This window comes from Castanea sativa, chromosome 1 (assembly GCF_040712315.1).
Source record: "Castanea sativa cultivar Marrone di Chiusa Pesio chromosome 1, ASM4071231v1".
In the NCBI taxonomy this organism is placed as follows: Eukaryota; Viridiplantae; Streptophyta; class Magnoliopsida; order Fagales; family Fagaceae; genus Castanea; species Castanea sativa.
The window spans coordinates 16,507,206-16,523,715 of NC_134013.1; the positions used below are offsets into that span (position 1 = coordinate 16,507,206).

The 16,510-nt window shown below is 34.4% G+C and overlaps 2 protein-coding genes across 2 annotated transcripts; both read right to left on the reverse strand.

Moving 5' to 3' along the window:
* Positions 1-1,355: 1,355 nt before the first annotated feature.
* Positions 1,356-8,417, reverse strand: LOC142640074 (uncharacterized). The gene is made up of 9 exons (XM_075814175.1): positions 8,145-8,417; positions 7,295-7,522; positions 7,011-7,132; positions 6,740-6,800; positions 6,354-6,494; positions 3,250-3,357; positions 2,677-2,905; positions 2,313-2,564; positions 1,356-1,736 (listed from the first exon to the last, which is right to left on the reverse strand). Exons 1-9 carry the CDS (start codon positions 8,280-8,282, stop codon positions 1,654-1,656), a joined length of 1,362 nt encoding a protein of 453 aa, XP_075670290.1. The 5' UTR covers positions 8,283-8,417; the 3' UTR covers positions 1,356-1,653.
* Positions 8,418-9,345: 928 nt separating this feature from the next.
* On the reverse strand, positions 9,346-11,838 carry LOC142620924 (putative disease resistance protein RGA1). Its single transcript, XM_075794271.1, has one exon. It carries the CDS (start codon positions 11,803-11,805, stop codon positions 9,346-9,348), a length of 2,460 nt encoding a protein of 819 aa, XP_075650386.1. The 5' UTR covers positions 11,806-11,838.
* Positions 11,839-16,510: the final 4,672 nt, after the last annotated feature.

The window sequence follows — 16,510 nt, forward strand, 5'->3', positions numbered from 1 at the left end:
ACCAAACAAAGGTTGAAGGCTACTGCTACAAGGCAATTTTATTGCGGTGTAGTACCTGCTGCCCATGGTAACTAGTATGAATTCGAGACAAATGTAAGTTTCTTATTTGAGTACAACCATTTCCTAGATACACATATCGTGACATTGTATTTCACAATTATTTCACATTTGAATCAAGATCTAAAGTAAAAGATTTTTTAAGCAGGTAGGAGAATATTCCTCTAATACCCAACCAAAAAGCTACTGCTGTACCAATCAGAAGGATGGTTATTGCTGCTTATGCTAATTTGGACTTTTTAGCATTAAAATAGGAAAAAATTTAGTATAACAAACTATTTCACTTCTTTTTTGCCACAATTGTGAGGTAGAGGGTAAGAGATGGAAAAAAAAAAAATCGGTGGGTCCATGAATAAATGGTAAGTAATCACTTACAATTTGTCACGGCAAAATTGTAAAGAAATTATAAAAAAGTTTGTAACAACTCTTAAAATGACCCTTCATTGATTCTTTGAATTTTTTAGGGGACAGTGACAGTGAATCAACAAGTCTTTAGTTTGGTTGACCCCTTTTATCCAGCTTCCAACTCTGCCACTCTCGTCTTCCATTTGCAAAAATTGCATTTACTTGCTTATTGACACAAAGCAATCAGTCAAACATTGAACAGAAAAATGGAGAATCCTGTATCCTCCTCTATACCATAGTCTTGTCAGCCCATTAAAGATGAAGTACTTGCTGGTCCTGGACCATACCTTCTAGTTCTTCAACATACTATTGAGAACTGTCACTGTGACATTCCCAAAACTCAGAACCAGAAGTCAGATTCAGACCCCATCCTTAAACCAGATATGTGAGAATGGCAGCAGACAAAGAGGACCTCCACTTGTCATTTTGAATTTCAAATTTCAAATTCATTTTGCTTCCCATGGGTAAAATGCGTTACATGATGCAAGCACCATTGTCTACTTCAAATATGCACTTCTCCTACGTAACTGGCAGTTGAAAATTCTGATTCTACGTTAGAATTTAGAACATCTAGTACCAACAAACACAATCTCACTTCAACGTAGTTGCTGCGCAAAACATATGACTACATTTTAGATGAAAGTTTTGTAGAAATATTAATATCTTTTTCATTTAGGGGAAAAAAAAGAAGATAAAAACTTATGAAGACTGAAATGACCACACACACTAAACTTTTCCTTCATAACTAGCGTTATACACATAATAGAAAGACCAAACATGCATCTATACTTTTAGCAAAACATAAAATGAAATAAGCATCAACACAAATGATAATGTAGAAGGCTGATTAGCAAGTCATTATATCTGGCTTGCTCATGCACAAGTCACATAAATTTCACCAAGTAACTATTCTCATTACCATGAAATAAAGCAATTGCAGATTCGTAGCAGAATTTAAAGAGTTGATGCAACTGTACATATTGTGTTTACCATGGTACCTGAAGGCTTTTCTTAAAAATGATTACGATAAATCTGACTAAGACAATGTATCAATAAAACAGGATTCTACATCTAACAGAAGCCTCTCTAGACCTTTGATATAAATACATTCTATAAATAATTGTCCCCAAAGTTAGTTTCTGGGTAGTGGAATATGTGTTCACCAAATCATTAAAATACCACAAATAGTGGTCAATCACACTTGTATTTGTGGAGTAATCGCCTGCTGATTGATATAGCCCCAGAAGTGATTCCTATCAAAGCCAGAAGCAACACTGCAACAATAAATGAAAATTTTGCAATCAGTATAGGATATAGAATTAAGATATTAATGAATATTATTGCAATCGATTGACATCAACTACCCCCACCCCCAAAAACAAATTCTAATAACCACTGGCCAGAGAATAAACAAACTGATTTCTCTATCACATGATGTTGCTCTGAATGTCTCTCTAAACTTGCAATAAAGCCCCATGCAACATCTCATAAGCTGATCATTTTGTAAAAAAAGTCAATCAGTGGCAGATGAGGGAAACTTGGCTATTTATCTAGATTTAATTAAAATGAGCAAGGTTGTGCACTACTAGATGACACCAGCATTTTGGTGTTTTGTATGTCATTAGTACTTTTGCATCATCTATTGTGTGCTATATAGTCCTTCCTTTTCATTAATTAACAAAATACTTGGCAAAAACAAATTAGGGCTGTTGCATCATCTTCATACTATAAAACACACCCATGTAAAAGGCACTGAATGGTTTTAATGCAGCAATGAAATAGATGTTAGTGTGCATTTTTTATGCAAAAGGCATTGAGCAAAGATGATGCAAGTATCAAAATGAACATACCAGCAACAGCACCATAGAACAGAATAGCCAGGCGATATCTGACAAGCCACGGTAGAGTAACTTCAAGAGAACAGTGCCTTTGATATTCTCCTGCTTTGATGGCAGCAACAGGGTCTACGCTTCCTGCTTGCAGTTCCAATAATGGAACCTTAACACCAGTCACAGGAAACCCGTTGATATCCCTGACTTCAATTTTCAAGGTCACTGGAGTTGCATCCCAGTCTATCTCAATTGCACCAAAATTTGGTTGACCTAAAAAAATCCCATGACTTAGAGATTAAACAATTGAAGAGCTAACCATATTTCCTCAGCAAATGTAAATTCATATACTAGGAAAGCGCAGATAACATGCACAATTGCATACCGTATGTGCATGAGCTGTCTCTGCAGTTTCTGTCAATGACTCTCATTGTAGTAGGTGTCAACCGTGCCAAAAACTTTAATATGAGATGTAATGGTGGTGGGACTGCCTTCTCTACTGCCTTTGTAAGACCACTTGACGTTATATCATATAGTGGATATCCAGTAGCACAGTCATAACGAGCAATTTCTCCAAAATGAACATCACCACTTATGAAGAAGACTCCATCTCTCTACACAAGAAGAAAGGATTTGTAAAGTGGAAGATTTTTATTTTTTTGCTAGGTAAAGTGTCTAAGGGGATTTGAACCCCCATTCTAGGCCTCCACCCCATACTAGTGGGGGGTGCATTTGCCATTTGGCCCAAAGACCATTGGCAAGTGGAAGATTATTATATCAATGTCATTAAGCATCCTCCACCCTCAGACCAGATAGGAAGGGAGAAAAGAAAAGGCATGTAAAGATTTGAATAAAAAATAAAAAAAAAACCCTGGCAAACACACCAGCTGTTTTTTTCAAGAACATGAAAACTGAATGAAGTACAGAGAATGGATGAGCATAGAGTAGAAATTATCACCTTGCTATCTGCAATCAATTTGAAAAGGTGGTCTCTCTCCTTAGGGAAACGTCCCCAACACTCAAAAGAAAATAAAGGGCCAGTTGCTCCCGAATGATTTGAAATAACCTGAGTTATATAGAAACAATAATGCTAAGTAACAGAAAAACAGAACTTGTTAACAGAAATGTGGCTGAAAAATCCAAATAGCAGACTGATTTTTCCAGGAAGAGCATTGTAAAAATAGTATCAGCAGGCACCATTTACTTAGGGTCATTACATCATTGCTACATCAAATATATTAAAAATGCAATAGAATTTTACACCAAACATGGTGTCAAAGGGGGTGAAGCATATAACAAAAGAGCAAGGTTCATTAACATACTCATTACTTGTACAAAACCGGAAGGAAAAAATTAAGAAGAAAAATGCACAAAACCATTTCACCATTTTAAGCGAGAAATGGAGTCATGACAAGGTGAAGCAGAAAGTAATAATAGCTTATTAATCTTCAGAGAATAGAGTGCTAGACGAAACTATCACCATGGTGCATTACACTTTAAAACCTTGCTTTGAGTGATCACTTATTGCACAATTGAATAAGATCTTGCTGAATTACAACAACAACAAAACCTCAATCCTATAAAGCTTTTGGCATCGACTATAGATTCTCAACAGACTAATTGGGGGCGACCACGTGCATTTTTCTCTTTCGTTCTATCCCATCTAGAATCATACTCTCTATTGCCTTCTTAATTAAGGTGTCTTTTTTTATTTCCAATTTTAGTAGTGTTATTTAGGTCTTCCTTTATCTCTTTTCATTCCCTTGACTTGTATCAAATCACTTTCTTTATTGGTCAATTAATTGCTCTCATATGCACATGACCAAATTATCTCAAGTGACTCTCCCTCGTCTTTTCATTAGAAGGAGTCACTCCTATCTTTAAATGAAAATTTACATTTTGTATCTTACCTCTTCTTGTATTTCCACTAATCTATCTTAACATTCACATTTTAGCCATGCTCTTTTTATGAAGATGTAGCTTCTTAATAGCCCAACATTTAGTACCATATAACATGTCTGGTCTTATAGCACATTCTAGTCTTATAAAACTCTCTTTGATTTAATAGGTATTCTACAATCACATGACACTCTTGATGCACTTTTCTACTTCATTCACTTCGCTCTTATTCTATAATTTAAATATTCTCCGATTATGAATCATTAGTTCAAGATATCAAAAGCACTCATTCTTTGGTATCTCATAACCATCAAGTTTTACAACGCCATCTTTAATTCCCCTTTACAAAACTTGGACTCAATGTACTTTGTTTTAGACCTACTTAACCTAAAGCCTTTATATTTTAATGCAAGTTTCTAGTTTTCCAGCTTGGTATTGACTCTAGTTTCATATGCTAAAACCATATCATCTGCAAATAGCATACACTAAGGTACTTTGTCTTGAATTTTTCTAATAAGTTTATTAATTATTAATGCAAAGAGATATGGTCTTAATTTTGATCCTTAATGCAAATCTATTGTGATAGGAAATCAATTTTAAGGTATCCACTTGTTATCACATTAGCTAAAGCTACGTCATGCATATCCTTAATCACCCTAATATACTTTAGAGGAAAACCTTTATTTTTTAATATCCATGACATAATCTCTTTAGGTATTCTATCATGTGCTTTCTCTAGGTCAATAAAAACCGTATGAAGATGTTAAAACTATATTTCTCCTTTAGACGTCTAACTAAAAAAGTTGCTTCCATGGTCGATCACCCTAGCATAACACCAAATTTATTATCCGATATTGTTGTTTCTTGTCTTAACCTATGTTCAATCAACTCTCTCCCAAAGTTTCATAATATGACCCATAAGCTTAATCCACAAAAATTTGTATTAACGTACTTTTCCTCTCTCACAAGGCATTTTGCTAACACAAATATGTTTGAAAATGTTTTTCAACCATCCTACACCCACGTCACCCAAGCACTTCCAAACTTCAATAAGGATTTCATGAGGTCGCACGGCTTTCCCAAATTCAACCTCCTCAATGCGTATTTTACCTCAATCATTCTAATTCTTTGAATAAACGGTAAACCTAAAGTTTCCATTCTCAATTGGATTAGTTAGTTTGCTACAGTTTCTTCTATGGCTTCCATTAAAAAGTTTCTCAAAATAACTCTTCCATCTTTCTTAATCTTCTCATCCTTTACTACCACTTGACACACTTCAAGTCTCTTGTTTTCATTTCCCTTGCCTTAGCAAGTTTATAAATATTATTTTCTCTATCCTTCATACCCAACTTACTATATGCCTCATCAGAAGCCTTAAATCTAGTCTCCTAGTTAGCCTTTTTTGCTTCATTGTTTGCCACATTTATACTTTTCATAAGCTGCATTATCTCTACATCTAGGTAGGCTTCTATATTTCTCTCATTAATCTAACTGCTACTTGAACCTTCTCATTCCACAACCAAGTCTCCTTAGTTAGTGCTACTCTGCATCATTTAGATCCTCAAAATACTTCTTTATCCACTCTTTTTTTTTTTTTTAATAACTAGCCATTGCATTCTACATCTTATCGACATCTTCATCTAAGACCCACGTACCTTCTTTGATGAATCTATCTTTGCTCAAATCAATACCAAAAATTAAAATCATGGTTCCAGAAGCCAAGAGACTGCTGGACTAAGACTAAAATATCAATCCTGCCTTAGTGACCATTAAAAATTGGGGAGGAGGAAAAACGAAGTGGTCAGAGTCAGAATATATTTGATGCACACAATTTACCAATACTTCAGAGAGTGTGTGAGAAGAGAAAAAAGTGTCCAATGCAAGTGGATTAGGACCTAATTTTCCTTTTGACTTCTGGATTCAAAGGAATGAACGCAGAAAAATATCCCATAACTAACATAAATTTTTTCATATTCTTATCGTTACACACATATTTTTAACCCTTCTTAATAATTCCCAAACAAATCTAAACATTGAGAAAAAGAAAACACACATGTCATATGATTTAATAACAAACTACTAAGCATGCATCAATAAATATACACTATCTAACCATTCAAACATGTGTCCTCATGATAGATAGGAAATATATTACAGATCTACCTGAACAGAAGATCCAATTATGGTAATGGCTGATGCAGGACCATTCAGCTCTTTTTCTAACCATGCCCATTGAGACTTCCCTAAGAAAGTTCCATCGCTTAACAGAGGATCTCTGTGGTATCTGGTATCTAAAAGGATAACCTGACAAGTTATTAATGCAGAATGAGTACAAGATATATTGGAAAAAAATCAGTTAAGAAGCAAGCTGGTTGTAGGCTTATTGATGGATATGGTGAGTAAATAAAAGGCAAACAGAACTATGCAGATTGTTGCATTATATCAGAAAGTATAACAATTATATTATCTTACCTCATCCAGCAGAGACTAGCCAAATTCTATGAAAAAGAAAGTAGCAAAGAAGTAATTGAAAGCATTCACTTTGATACCTTGATTTGTCTACTCACAGGACCAAATGTATACGATGCATAGACACCTTCCTGCTTGCGCCTGAAATACTAAAGCAATTGTAAGTTTTCTTAATAGCACCATTCCTTCAACCAATGTAATTAAATTGTCCATTCAAATCATTTATATAACTAATGCTTAGAATTTGATGTATTCTAATTTGATAAACGTTCATTAAGCAAAAAGGAGACAGCAAAAATTTTGATGTGGACAACTGAAATTTCATGATAGATGAATACAAATATTCCTCACCTTGGACTATCCAGAGGTTCATCTAGAAAATCAAGGAGAAGCCCTTGGTTGGTGATTTTCTCACTAAATTCTTTTCCTGCATCATTCAATCCATAATCATGGTCATCCCACGTGCCAATTACCTACAGCACCCACATATTACGACTTAGACAGAATATTATAATTATTAATTAGAATAACTAAAAGCACCAGTTCTGCAAGATTCATCCAGAAACTTGTGAGGATATAATCTCTTCGAAACTCACAACAAGTATTATACTGAAAGAAGGTTTTGAGTGAAGCACCTTAGTGTTCTCCCTAAGACGAGAATAACCAGGATTAGTCTTAGCTTTCTTGTACTTGGCCTCCATTTCCTGTTTGGAGGAAGGAGTGAACCTTGGAATGTTCTTCCAGGGTCCGATTGTTCTCTCCTTTCCAAATAGCTTAAAAGGATGCTTGATGTCTCCATAAATATTATCACCAAGCCAAATAAAAACTTGGGGATCAAAGTTGTTTATTGCGTTCCATATGTGCTGCATTCAAACACAAGTTGAATAATCACTGATTTGAAACATAAATTGTGTAAACATGTGCCATCTATGAAACTATATCCCTAAACTGAAAAGCGCACATATGAGATTAGGTTCAAGTTACACTTGCTTTGTTATACTTTCCATGCTGAAAATTAATAACTATTTCATCATAAAATGTTTAATTTTCAATTATTTTTAACTTTAATATCATACGCAAAATATGAGTTTATAGATCAGATAATAAATAACTTCGATTAGAATTACACCAAATTGAGTGTAACTTGATCCTTGCGTTTGATACATACATAATGGCACTTCAAGAGAAAGTTAACAATGTCAAAAATATTCCAACAAAAATCTCGGAGGATGCTTATGAACTAAGTAGAATAACAATTAGAGTAGGCCTTTATGTACCAAATGAATGAAATTATAGTTATAAGATACTATAAATTAGATTTAGCAAGTACAACACAGAATGATTGTATTACTAATAATAGTACATGATTAAAAATAATCCAGTACGATGAAACAATATAATATTAGCCATAATGATTATAGGTTTGAGTGTGGATAGGAAAGTGGAAGGAGAAGAAATAAAAAGAAAGAGAAAGAGAAGGAGAACCTGAGGGTCGGATTGGTCGGAGCATGACCCAAAAGCAATTCGAGAAACCAGGTGGTCTTGTTTGCTTTGAGAAGCGGTGCTTGCAACCACCGCCACCGCCACCGCTAAGACCAAACCCCACCACCGTCCGCGGCCCATTTAATTTAAATGTATGCTCTTATATTATTGAGACATATGGTAGTTATGTTAATGTTTATGTTGTTGTTGTTGTCGTCTCTGTTCTTAACTAAAGTCTAAAACAAATGTCTATATAGTTAATTTGTTTGAAAGACCAATTGCTGCCGTGTTTGGAATATCGATGGAACTGTCAGTGATCAAGAAAAGTTGAAAAGGAATATTTTTTTTTTTTTTTATCTTCTTATTGATTATTAATAAAGGAATGAGGAAAGAAAAAGAGAGCTCGAAAAGTTCAACACGAAAAGCAGGGTTGGGTAGAGAGAAACACGAATCAAGTTGTTAGTATTTAAGAAGAAGCTAACCGACCCAGCCTTCTGATTGGAGTTTTTGGACCCAGCTTTTGAAGCATATATTCTCCTTTTCTTTTCTTTTTATTTTATTTTATTTTATTTTATTTGTGCTCAGCGGACTTGCATTTCAGTTGCTATCACTTTTATTTCTTTATTTATTATTTTTAATAAGATAGTTTAGGGCGTAACAGCATTCGTAACAGTCCCAACAAACCAATCTGAGGTTAAAAATGTAGCTAAAAACTCATGCACCAGTTTCAACAAACGACCAAAAATATTTAACATTCAATTTTACAGCACTACAACCAGCGAGACACCGTTCCTTGCTATTACTAATAAAGAGCCTAGTTGACTCATTCACCATTTTATAATAAAGAGCCTAGTTGTACTAAAGTTTTGTAAGTAAACTATTATTGTGATGCATAGGTCCCATGGACCCATATGGGTCACAACAAATTTTTCTTAGTAGAAGAGAGGCAAAGAGAAAAAGAAGAAAAGAGTGAAAAAAAAATAATAAAAAGCAAAGAGAAGGAACAATATAACATTTTGGACATGAGGAAAAAAAATATTGAAACCCTCAATATTTAAATTAAATTGCATTAAGGTAGTGTTATGTCAATAGCAATAAACAATCAAAGTTGTATGGCCTATAAAAATAAAAAACCCAAAAGCAATATTATTTAAGATAGATAATTAGAGCATATGTAGAAGATGAGGAAGATATTAACTCTTACCTAATCTTTTAGAACAATGCGACGATCCATCCTTTTAGGCAGAGACAATAATTTTGGGCAGTTCAAAATGTCAAGTTTTGGAAGCGAACTGAGATTTGGGAGCCGCTGTGGCAATTTTTCCAAGTTGCCACAATGATAAATAGCTAAGAACTGTAAAGTATTAGCAGATGGTATAAGCCCTTGCGGTAGAGATACTAGTTTTGGCAAGAAACCGATCGTCAGTCTTCGAAGCCTCATTGGGTAGTCATCCCCTTCCATCAAAATAAGCTTTTCACAATCCCAAATTCCCAAAACTTCCAATGCAGTTAGATGTTTCATGCCACGCGGCAAAGACGTCAAGTTTTCACAATATGTAAACTCCAATCTGTGAAGGGCAGTGAGGCGTTGGATCCCTTCAGGAAAACGCAATAGTCTGGGACATCCTATAAAGACCAAATTTCGAAGTGAACACATGTACTCAATTCCATTGGCAGGCAAATGCATTTGTTTTGTGGTTATCCACAAATATCTGAGGCTGATCATCTTTCTTATATCTCTTGGCAATTCTTCAAGTTCTTCACAACCAGCAAGCATCAAAGTTTCCAAGTTTTGCAGGTTGCAAATGGAGTTAGGCAATCTCTTGATTTTCTTATTCCCTCGTAAGTCAAGATATCTCAAATGCTTCAAAGTACTAATTAAGCTTGGTACAACCTCCAACCTTGAAAATTTTAGATCTAGCACCCGCAAGTACTTAAACCTTGAAATGCATGTTTCCATCAAGGATTCATTAATATTAATAAAATCGTGTTCATCATATGTGCATTCTTTACATGAGAAAATAATAGTCCGCAAGTTATTACTCAACTTGTATAAAAAATCTCTCATTGCATCAACACCCAAATTATGTTCCAAAATTGACACGTGCCTGGCCTTTTCAAAATTGCTAGTGCCATGAATGTTTTCAATTAAGCAATAATCATTTTTTCCAACATATAATGAAAGATCATGTAACAAATCATGCATTTTAAATGTCAAAAAAGCACCATGGTCCTGAACTTCTTGAAAGAAAGATCTTGATAATAACTCTTTTATATACTGTAATCCAATATCCTCCAATTCTTGATTACTTTTGTTGGACTTTTGGAGAAGCCCATTTGCCATCCATGACTGAATTAAGTAGGAGCTATTATATCTAAAATCTTTTGGATACAATAAGCAATAAGCAAAACATTGCTTCAAGTACGATGGCAATTGATCATAACTTAATCTTAATGCGGGTAAAATGTCTTCTTCTTGTTGCTCTAGTTTCCATATCTCACTATCCCTTATAGAGATCCAATCACTTTCTTCTGTTTTAGAATAAAGTAAGCTCCCTAAAGTCCTTACAGCCAAAGGAACACCTTTGCATTTTTTCACAATTTGTTGTCCAATTTCTACTAGTTTTGGATATTGTTTCTCCTCTCCTCTATTGAAGGCCCATCTTAATAACAAGGACAAACAAACATCATTTGAAAGACCTTTTATGTGGTGGAAGGGCCCAGAAGCCATCATTGAGGCAACTTTTTGACTACGTGTAGTGACAAGAATTTTACTTCCTTGACCACCTCCTATTAACAAATTTTTTATTGCAATCCATTTACTACGGTCCTCATTCCAAACATCATCCAAAACGATAAAAAATCTATTTTTCTCTAAAATACTTTGTAAACTAGCTTGCACTTCATTCATACTCATACTTTCACTAATAACACCACCTGCAGACTTAAGGATTTCTTTTGATAACTTCTTAACATTAAAGTCCACTGACACACATACCCATACTCTAAGATAAAACCTGGTTTTTACCATTTTATCATTATACACTGACTGAGCAAGTGTAGTCTTGCCCATACCTCCGATTCCAACTATTGGAATCACAGAAACATTAACATCATCACCTGGTTGCATCAAAAGATTTATTATCTTTTGCTTGTCATTAGCCCTCCCAATAACATCAGAATCACAAACAAATGAGTGGGTCTCCCTGTGCACAATATGCTTCTCATCGTGTCGCACCTTAAGATGAAATTGATCTCTATCCTTTGCTATCAAATCTAACCTCTCTCTGATCTTCTTGACTCTATGACCCATTTTAATACCGAAGGCAAGCGGGTTAGAAAATGAAAAGAAGCGGCATACCTTTCTACCAGTGCTTCCATATGTTTTCACAACTTGCCTCCGTAGATCTTCACATTCAAATTCATCCACCACATCTACAGCATCATGAAAGACAGCTTTGAGTCGCTCCAGCCAAACTTTGAGCTGGTGGTTTTCTGCTTGCTTCTCATCAGCATCGAGCAGCACGGCTTGGATGGTGGACATGGTGTCCTCAAGCTTTTTCAGATCGCTTGCAATGCCCCATGCCAAGGAAATCTCTTGGTAAGCAAGGGACCGTAGCTTCTCAATGACATCTACTGCAATGAAAGAGACCAACTCAGTCATGTTTTTTGTGGTTGGAGGAAGGGAGGAGCTAAAAATGTTGGTTTTGAAGTGTGGTAGTGGCGTGAATGTGTAGCTAGTACATGGTGTAACCGGCATAAGATATTGGTGCGGTTTGGATACAAATTATTTGTGTCTACGTTTAGAGAGATCACGTTTCAGCTGCATTTTTTTTTTTTTTTTTTTTGATTCACGCGTTTTCTGCTTTTTGAGATAAATAACACTGATTATCACTGTTTACATTACGTATTGTTTAATCCCACAAGCACATTATTCAAAAAAAATATTAAAAATAAGTCTCACACTACTATTTTTGAAATTTGAAGCACTGAAATTTGTCAATCCGCATGGCCCACAAACGGCTGATAAGTCTTCTTTTGAAACAAAATATTTGTTCACACTCACCGAAAGTTATAGTTCCGTTTGGATAGAGCTTGAAAATTGAAAACACCATAACAAAATAAATAATACGACTCTTTGGTAGTCGGCTTTCTTAGAAATTGAAGTCCATAATTCACCAAAAGAGATATTTTGTTTTAAAAGAAAACTTATCAACCGTTTGTGGGCCATGCGGATTGACAAATTTTTATGCTTCAACGTTGTTAATATTTTAAAAAAAAATAAATGCCAGTAAAAAAATATGTAAAAATATGTATAATGTTGTTTAAAAACTGAAAATATATATTTAAATATATGTACCAAATAGACCCTTAAATTAAAAAAAATATCACTCTTTGATGGTCAGCTTTCTTATGGACTTTAATTTGCATTTGTGTTGCAAGTATGTGATTCACAAAAGTTAAAATCAAAAGAGAAATTTTATGATTAGAACTAATTTCACATCAATTTTTATAATTATTTAATGTACCAATTATGAATAGTGAAAAAAAACTATATAAAAAATAGCAGACAATCAATTAAAGTTTCTACATAATATAATTATGAAAATAAAATGATCCAAATTCATATTTTGAACTCATCCACGTTTGACTTTTGTTGGTGCAAACACAATGATAATAGAAATAATACGAAGAGAAACTGAATAATACTTATTATTTTTTATTAGTTTAAAGAAAGAAATTACACAATACTATTTAGACTGAGGCGCGACACTCACTCTCTTTAAGGAGATTCAAGCTCTATCCCAACGGAGCCATAACTTTCGGTGAGTGTGAACAAATATTTTGTTTCAAAAGAAAACTTATCAGCCGTTTGTGGGCCATGCGGATTGACAAATCTCAGTGCTTCAAATTTCAAAAATATCACTCTTTGGTAGTCGGCTTTCTTAGAAATTGAAGTCCATAATTCACCTAAAGAGATATTTTGTTTCAAAAGAAAACTTATCAACCGTTTGTGGGCCATGCGGATTGACAAATTTTTATGTTTCAACGTTGTTAATATTTTTAAAAAAAATAAATGCCAGTAAAAAAGTGTGTGAAAATATGTATAATGTTATTTAAAAATTGAAAATATATATTTAAACACATGTACCAAATAGACCCTTAAATTAAAAAAAATATCACTCTTTGATGGTCGGCTTTCTTATGGACTTTAATTTGCATTTGTGTTGCAAGTATGTGATTCACAAAAGTTAAAATCAAAAGAGAAATTTTATGATTAGAACTAATTTCACATCAATTTTTATGATTATTTAATGTACCAATTATGAATAGTGAAAAAAAAACTATATAAAAAATAACAGACAATCAATTAAAGTTTCTACATAATATAATTATGAAAATAAAATGATCCAAATTCATATTTTGAACTCATCCACGTTTGACTTTTGTTGGTGCAAACACAATGATAATGGAAATAACACGAAGAGAAACTGAATAATACTTCTTATTTTTTATTAGTTTAAAGAAAGAGATTACACAACACTATTTAGACTGAGGCGCGGCAAAGCTCCACCAGAAAGAACACCCTTCCTTGCCAAGAATCTCTCTATTTTTTTTTTTTTTTGTATATTGCAGTCACTTGGATTGTGTCTAAATGGGTCTATTAGGAGGATCCAAGGTGCTGATTCATTTCCAAATTTGACACCTCCACCCTTCACCTCCCCCTTGCGCACGTATCTGACCCAATATTTGAGACAATTCATGTTAGCCCATTAATCACCACAATTAAAAAGAACAAAATAGTCTCTCTCCTTTTCAATGTGGGATTAAACATTTTCACTAACTCCTCATCTTCCATATTCACTCCCACATCTTTACATTTATGTTATAAAATTTATTCATTTTAATTATTTAATATTAAAATGTTCCAACAACTTTCATTTCTCATAAGTGGCGTAACAACCAAACCACTTGAATTGTTTGCCTTTCATTTCATTTTATTGGCTTCTGTTCATCTTTATCGATCCCTAGGACATGGAAGAAAAGACCAAAAGAGTGGTTCACATTATTGGCCATGTCAAGGTCAAACTCAAGTTAGGCTTGGATCAACTCGTCATTTGGCCTGATCAAATTAGGTGAATGGGGAAAGAAAAAGTTTCTCTGCAATCTGAATTGGAGGAAGTCTCTTCAAACTACAACGCGTCAAAAAAATAATTAAAGAAAAGACCGAAAGAGTGGTTCACATTATTGGCCATGTCAAGGTCAAACTCAAGTTAGGCTTGGATCAACTCATCATTTGGCCTGATCAAATTAGGTGAATGGGGAAAGAAAAAGTTTATCTGCAATCTGAATTGGAGGAAATCTCTTCAAACTACAACGCGTCAAAAAAATAATTAATTATTTTTTTGACGCGTTGTAGTTTGAAGAGATTTCCTCCAATTCAGATTGCAGAAAACTTTTTCCATTTGGATGGCCATTGGTCCTCTCCCCATTGGAAAAAGTTCCTCTGCAATCTGAATTGGAGGAAGTCTTTTCAAACTACAATGTGTCAATATCAGAGAGTGACACCTATCCAACCCAACCAAAACTCAAATTCAAGAGATAACACTCGTTAACTCAAACATCACTCAGTCCTTTCTCTCTCTCTCCTTCAACGCATGAGAAAGTTTGACGGTCAAAAGATGATTGAGAACTAGACCAAATCTAGTTCTTCATGGACTCAATAAGGGAATGGCATCCTTCAACGCAAATCGGTTCCCCATCTCCCTTTTTTGTTCCAGATCCTTTCTCCCTTTATTCAATCATTTTCAACCCCATGGCAAATCCACCACGGCAAATTCACATCAAAACCCACCAGAAATAAAACTCATTACCACCGTGAGGCACCATAAATCAAACCCAAAACCCACTCGGAATTCACACACCACCGTGAGGCACACGACGCTGGTCTCACCACTCCACACGCCACGCCACGCCCACGCCGATCTCCATGCTGTGCCCACGCCGACTTCCAACCTAGCTCTGGTGGCATGCTTAAAAGAAGAAGGCAGAGATGTGAGAGAGGGAGTGAGGATGAAGACAAAGACAGAATCAGAGGAAAGGAAAAAAAAATAAAAAGAGAGAACTAAGTATACGCCAATCTCCACGACGTGCCACGCCGACCTCCAACCCAGACAGAGAGATGTGAGAGAGGATGAAGACAGAGAGATGTGAGAGAGGGAGGGAGGATGAGATAGAATCAGAGGAAAGAAAGAAAAAAAGAAAAGAAAAAGAGAATGAGTGGCTGAGAGAGAGAACGGGTGGCTGACGTTTGAGTTAACAGGTGTTATCTCTTGAATTTGAGCTTTAATTGGGTTGGACATGTGTCACTTTCTGATATTGACACGTTGTAGTTTGAAGAGACTTCCTCCAATTCAGATTGCAGAGAAACTTTCTCCCATCCAAATGGGGTTGGTTGAAAGTCTCTTGAATTGTTGGTTTTACGGGTTGAAGTCGACAGGTAATTGGGTCTAGGTTACAAATTGGGCTAGCTTTTATTTCCATAATAAAATTAATTTAAAAACATAAATTAATAACTCAAACCACAACATTTAAATCAAAATTTATAAAAAAAAATTATTGTTTTGATTGTGAAAACGATATATTAATCCGTGTATGAAAAATTATTTGATAAATTGTGAAAACTTCTATATCGTTTTGATTGCATCTTTTCACAAATGTTTGATTTATACTCCCGCTTTAACACAAACTCTGTCCCAAAATTTTATAAATATTTTTGCATTGGAAAAATGGTCTTATGCAAAAATATTCGTAATTTGATCCAAAGTGAAGATGTTATGGTTAAGGGTCTCATTTTTCCAATGCATAAACATTCATAACATTTTGGATTGGAGTTTGTGTTAGAGTGGGAGTAACATCAAACGTCTATGAAGAGATGTAGTCAAATAGATGTAGAAGTTTTCGCAATTTGTCTAAGAATTTTTCGTATAAGGATTGATATATCATGTTGTGATTGGTACAAAATAAAAGTAAAATATTAATAATTGACTTATATAAAGAGTCATATAACTCCGATTAGCATGTAACCCATACTATGTATGACTACAATTCCACCTACATTAAGATTTGTAGGTCATATGTTTAGTTATAGTATTTTAATATTTTTAGGTCGTATTTTTTTTTAAGTCTCTTTTAACTGTAGTTTATATTTAACTTAAACCATAATAATTTCATGTAATTTTTTGTCTTATCTTAAATATTCTATCATATAGTTTTAAGGAGATGTTTTGATCCAAATTAACCTGTATATACGTACAATTTGGTACTAAAATGAAACATATTAGTTGCCCACATATGGTTTCTAGCAT

Bases quoted from the DNA above. Each gene is read 5' to 3' on its own strand.
- LOC142640074 (XM_075814175.1), bottom strand. From the start codon at position 8,282: ATGGGCCGCGGACGGTGGTGGGGTTTGGTCTTAGCGGTGGCGGTGGCG. The intron at 7,133-7,294 runs GTGCTTCACTCA...TGGGTGCTGTAG, and splicing joins GTCTTAGGGAGAACACTAAG to GTAATTGGCACGTGGGATGA. The intron at 6,495-6,739 runs GTATCAAAGTGA...ATAACTTGTCAG, and splicing joins CTGTGAGTAGACAAATCAAG to GTTATCCTTTTAGATACCAG.
- LOC142620924 (XM_075794271.1), bottom strand. From the start codon at position 11,805: ATGACTGAGTTGGTCTCTTTCATTGCAGTAGATGTCATTGAGAAGCTA.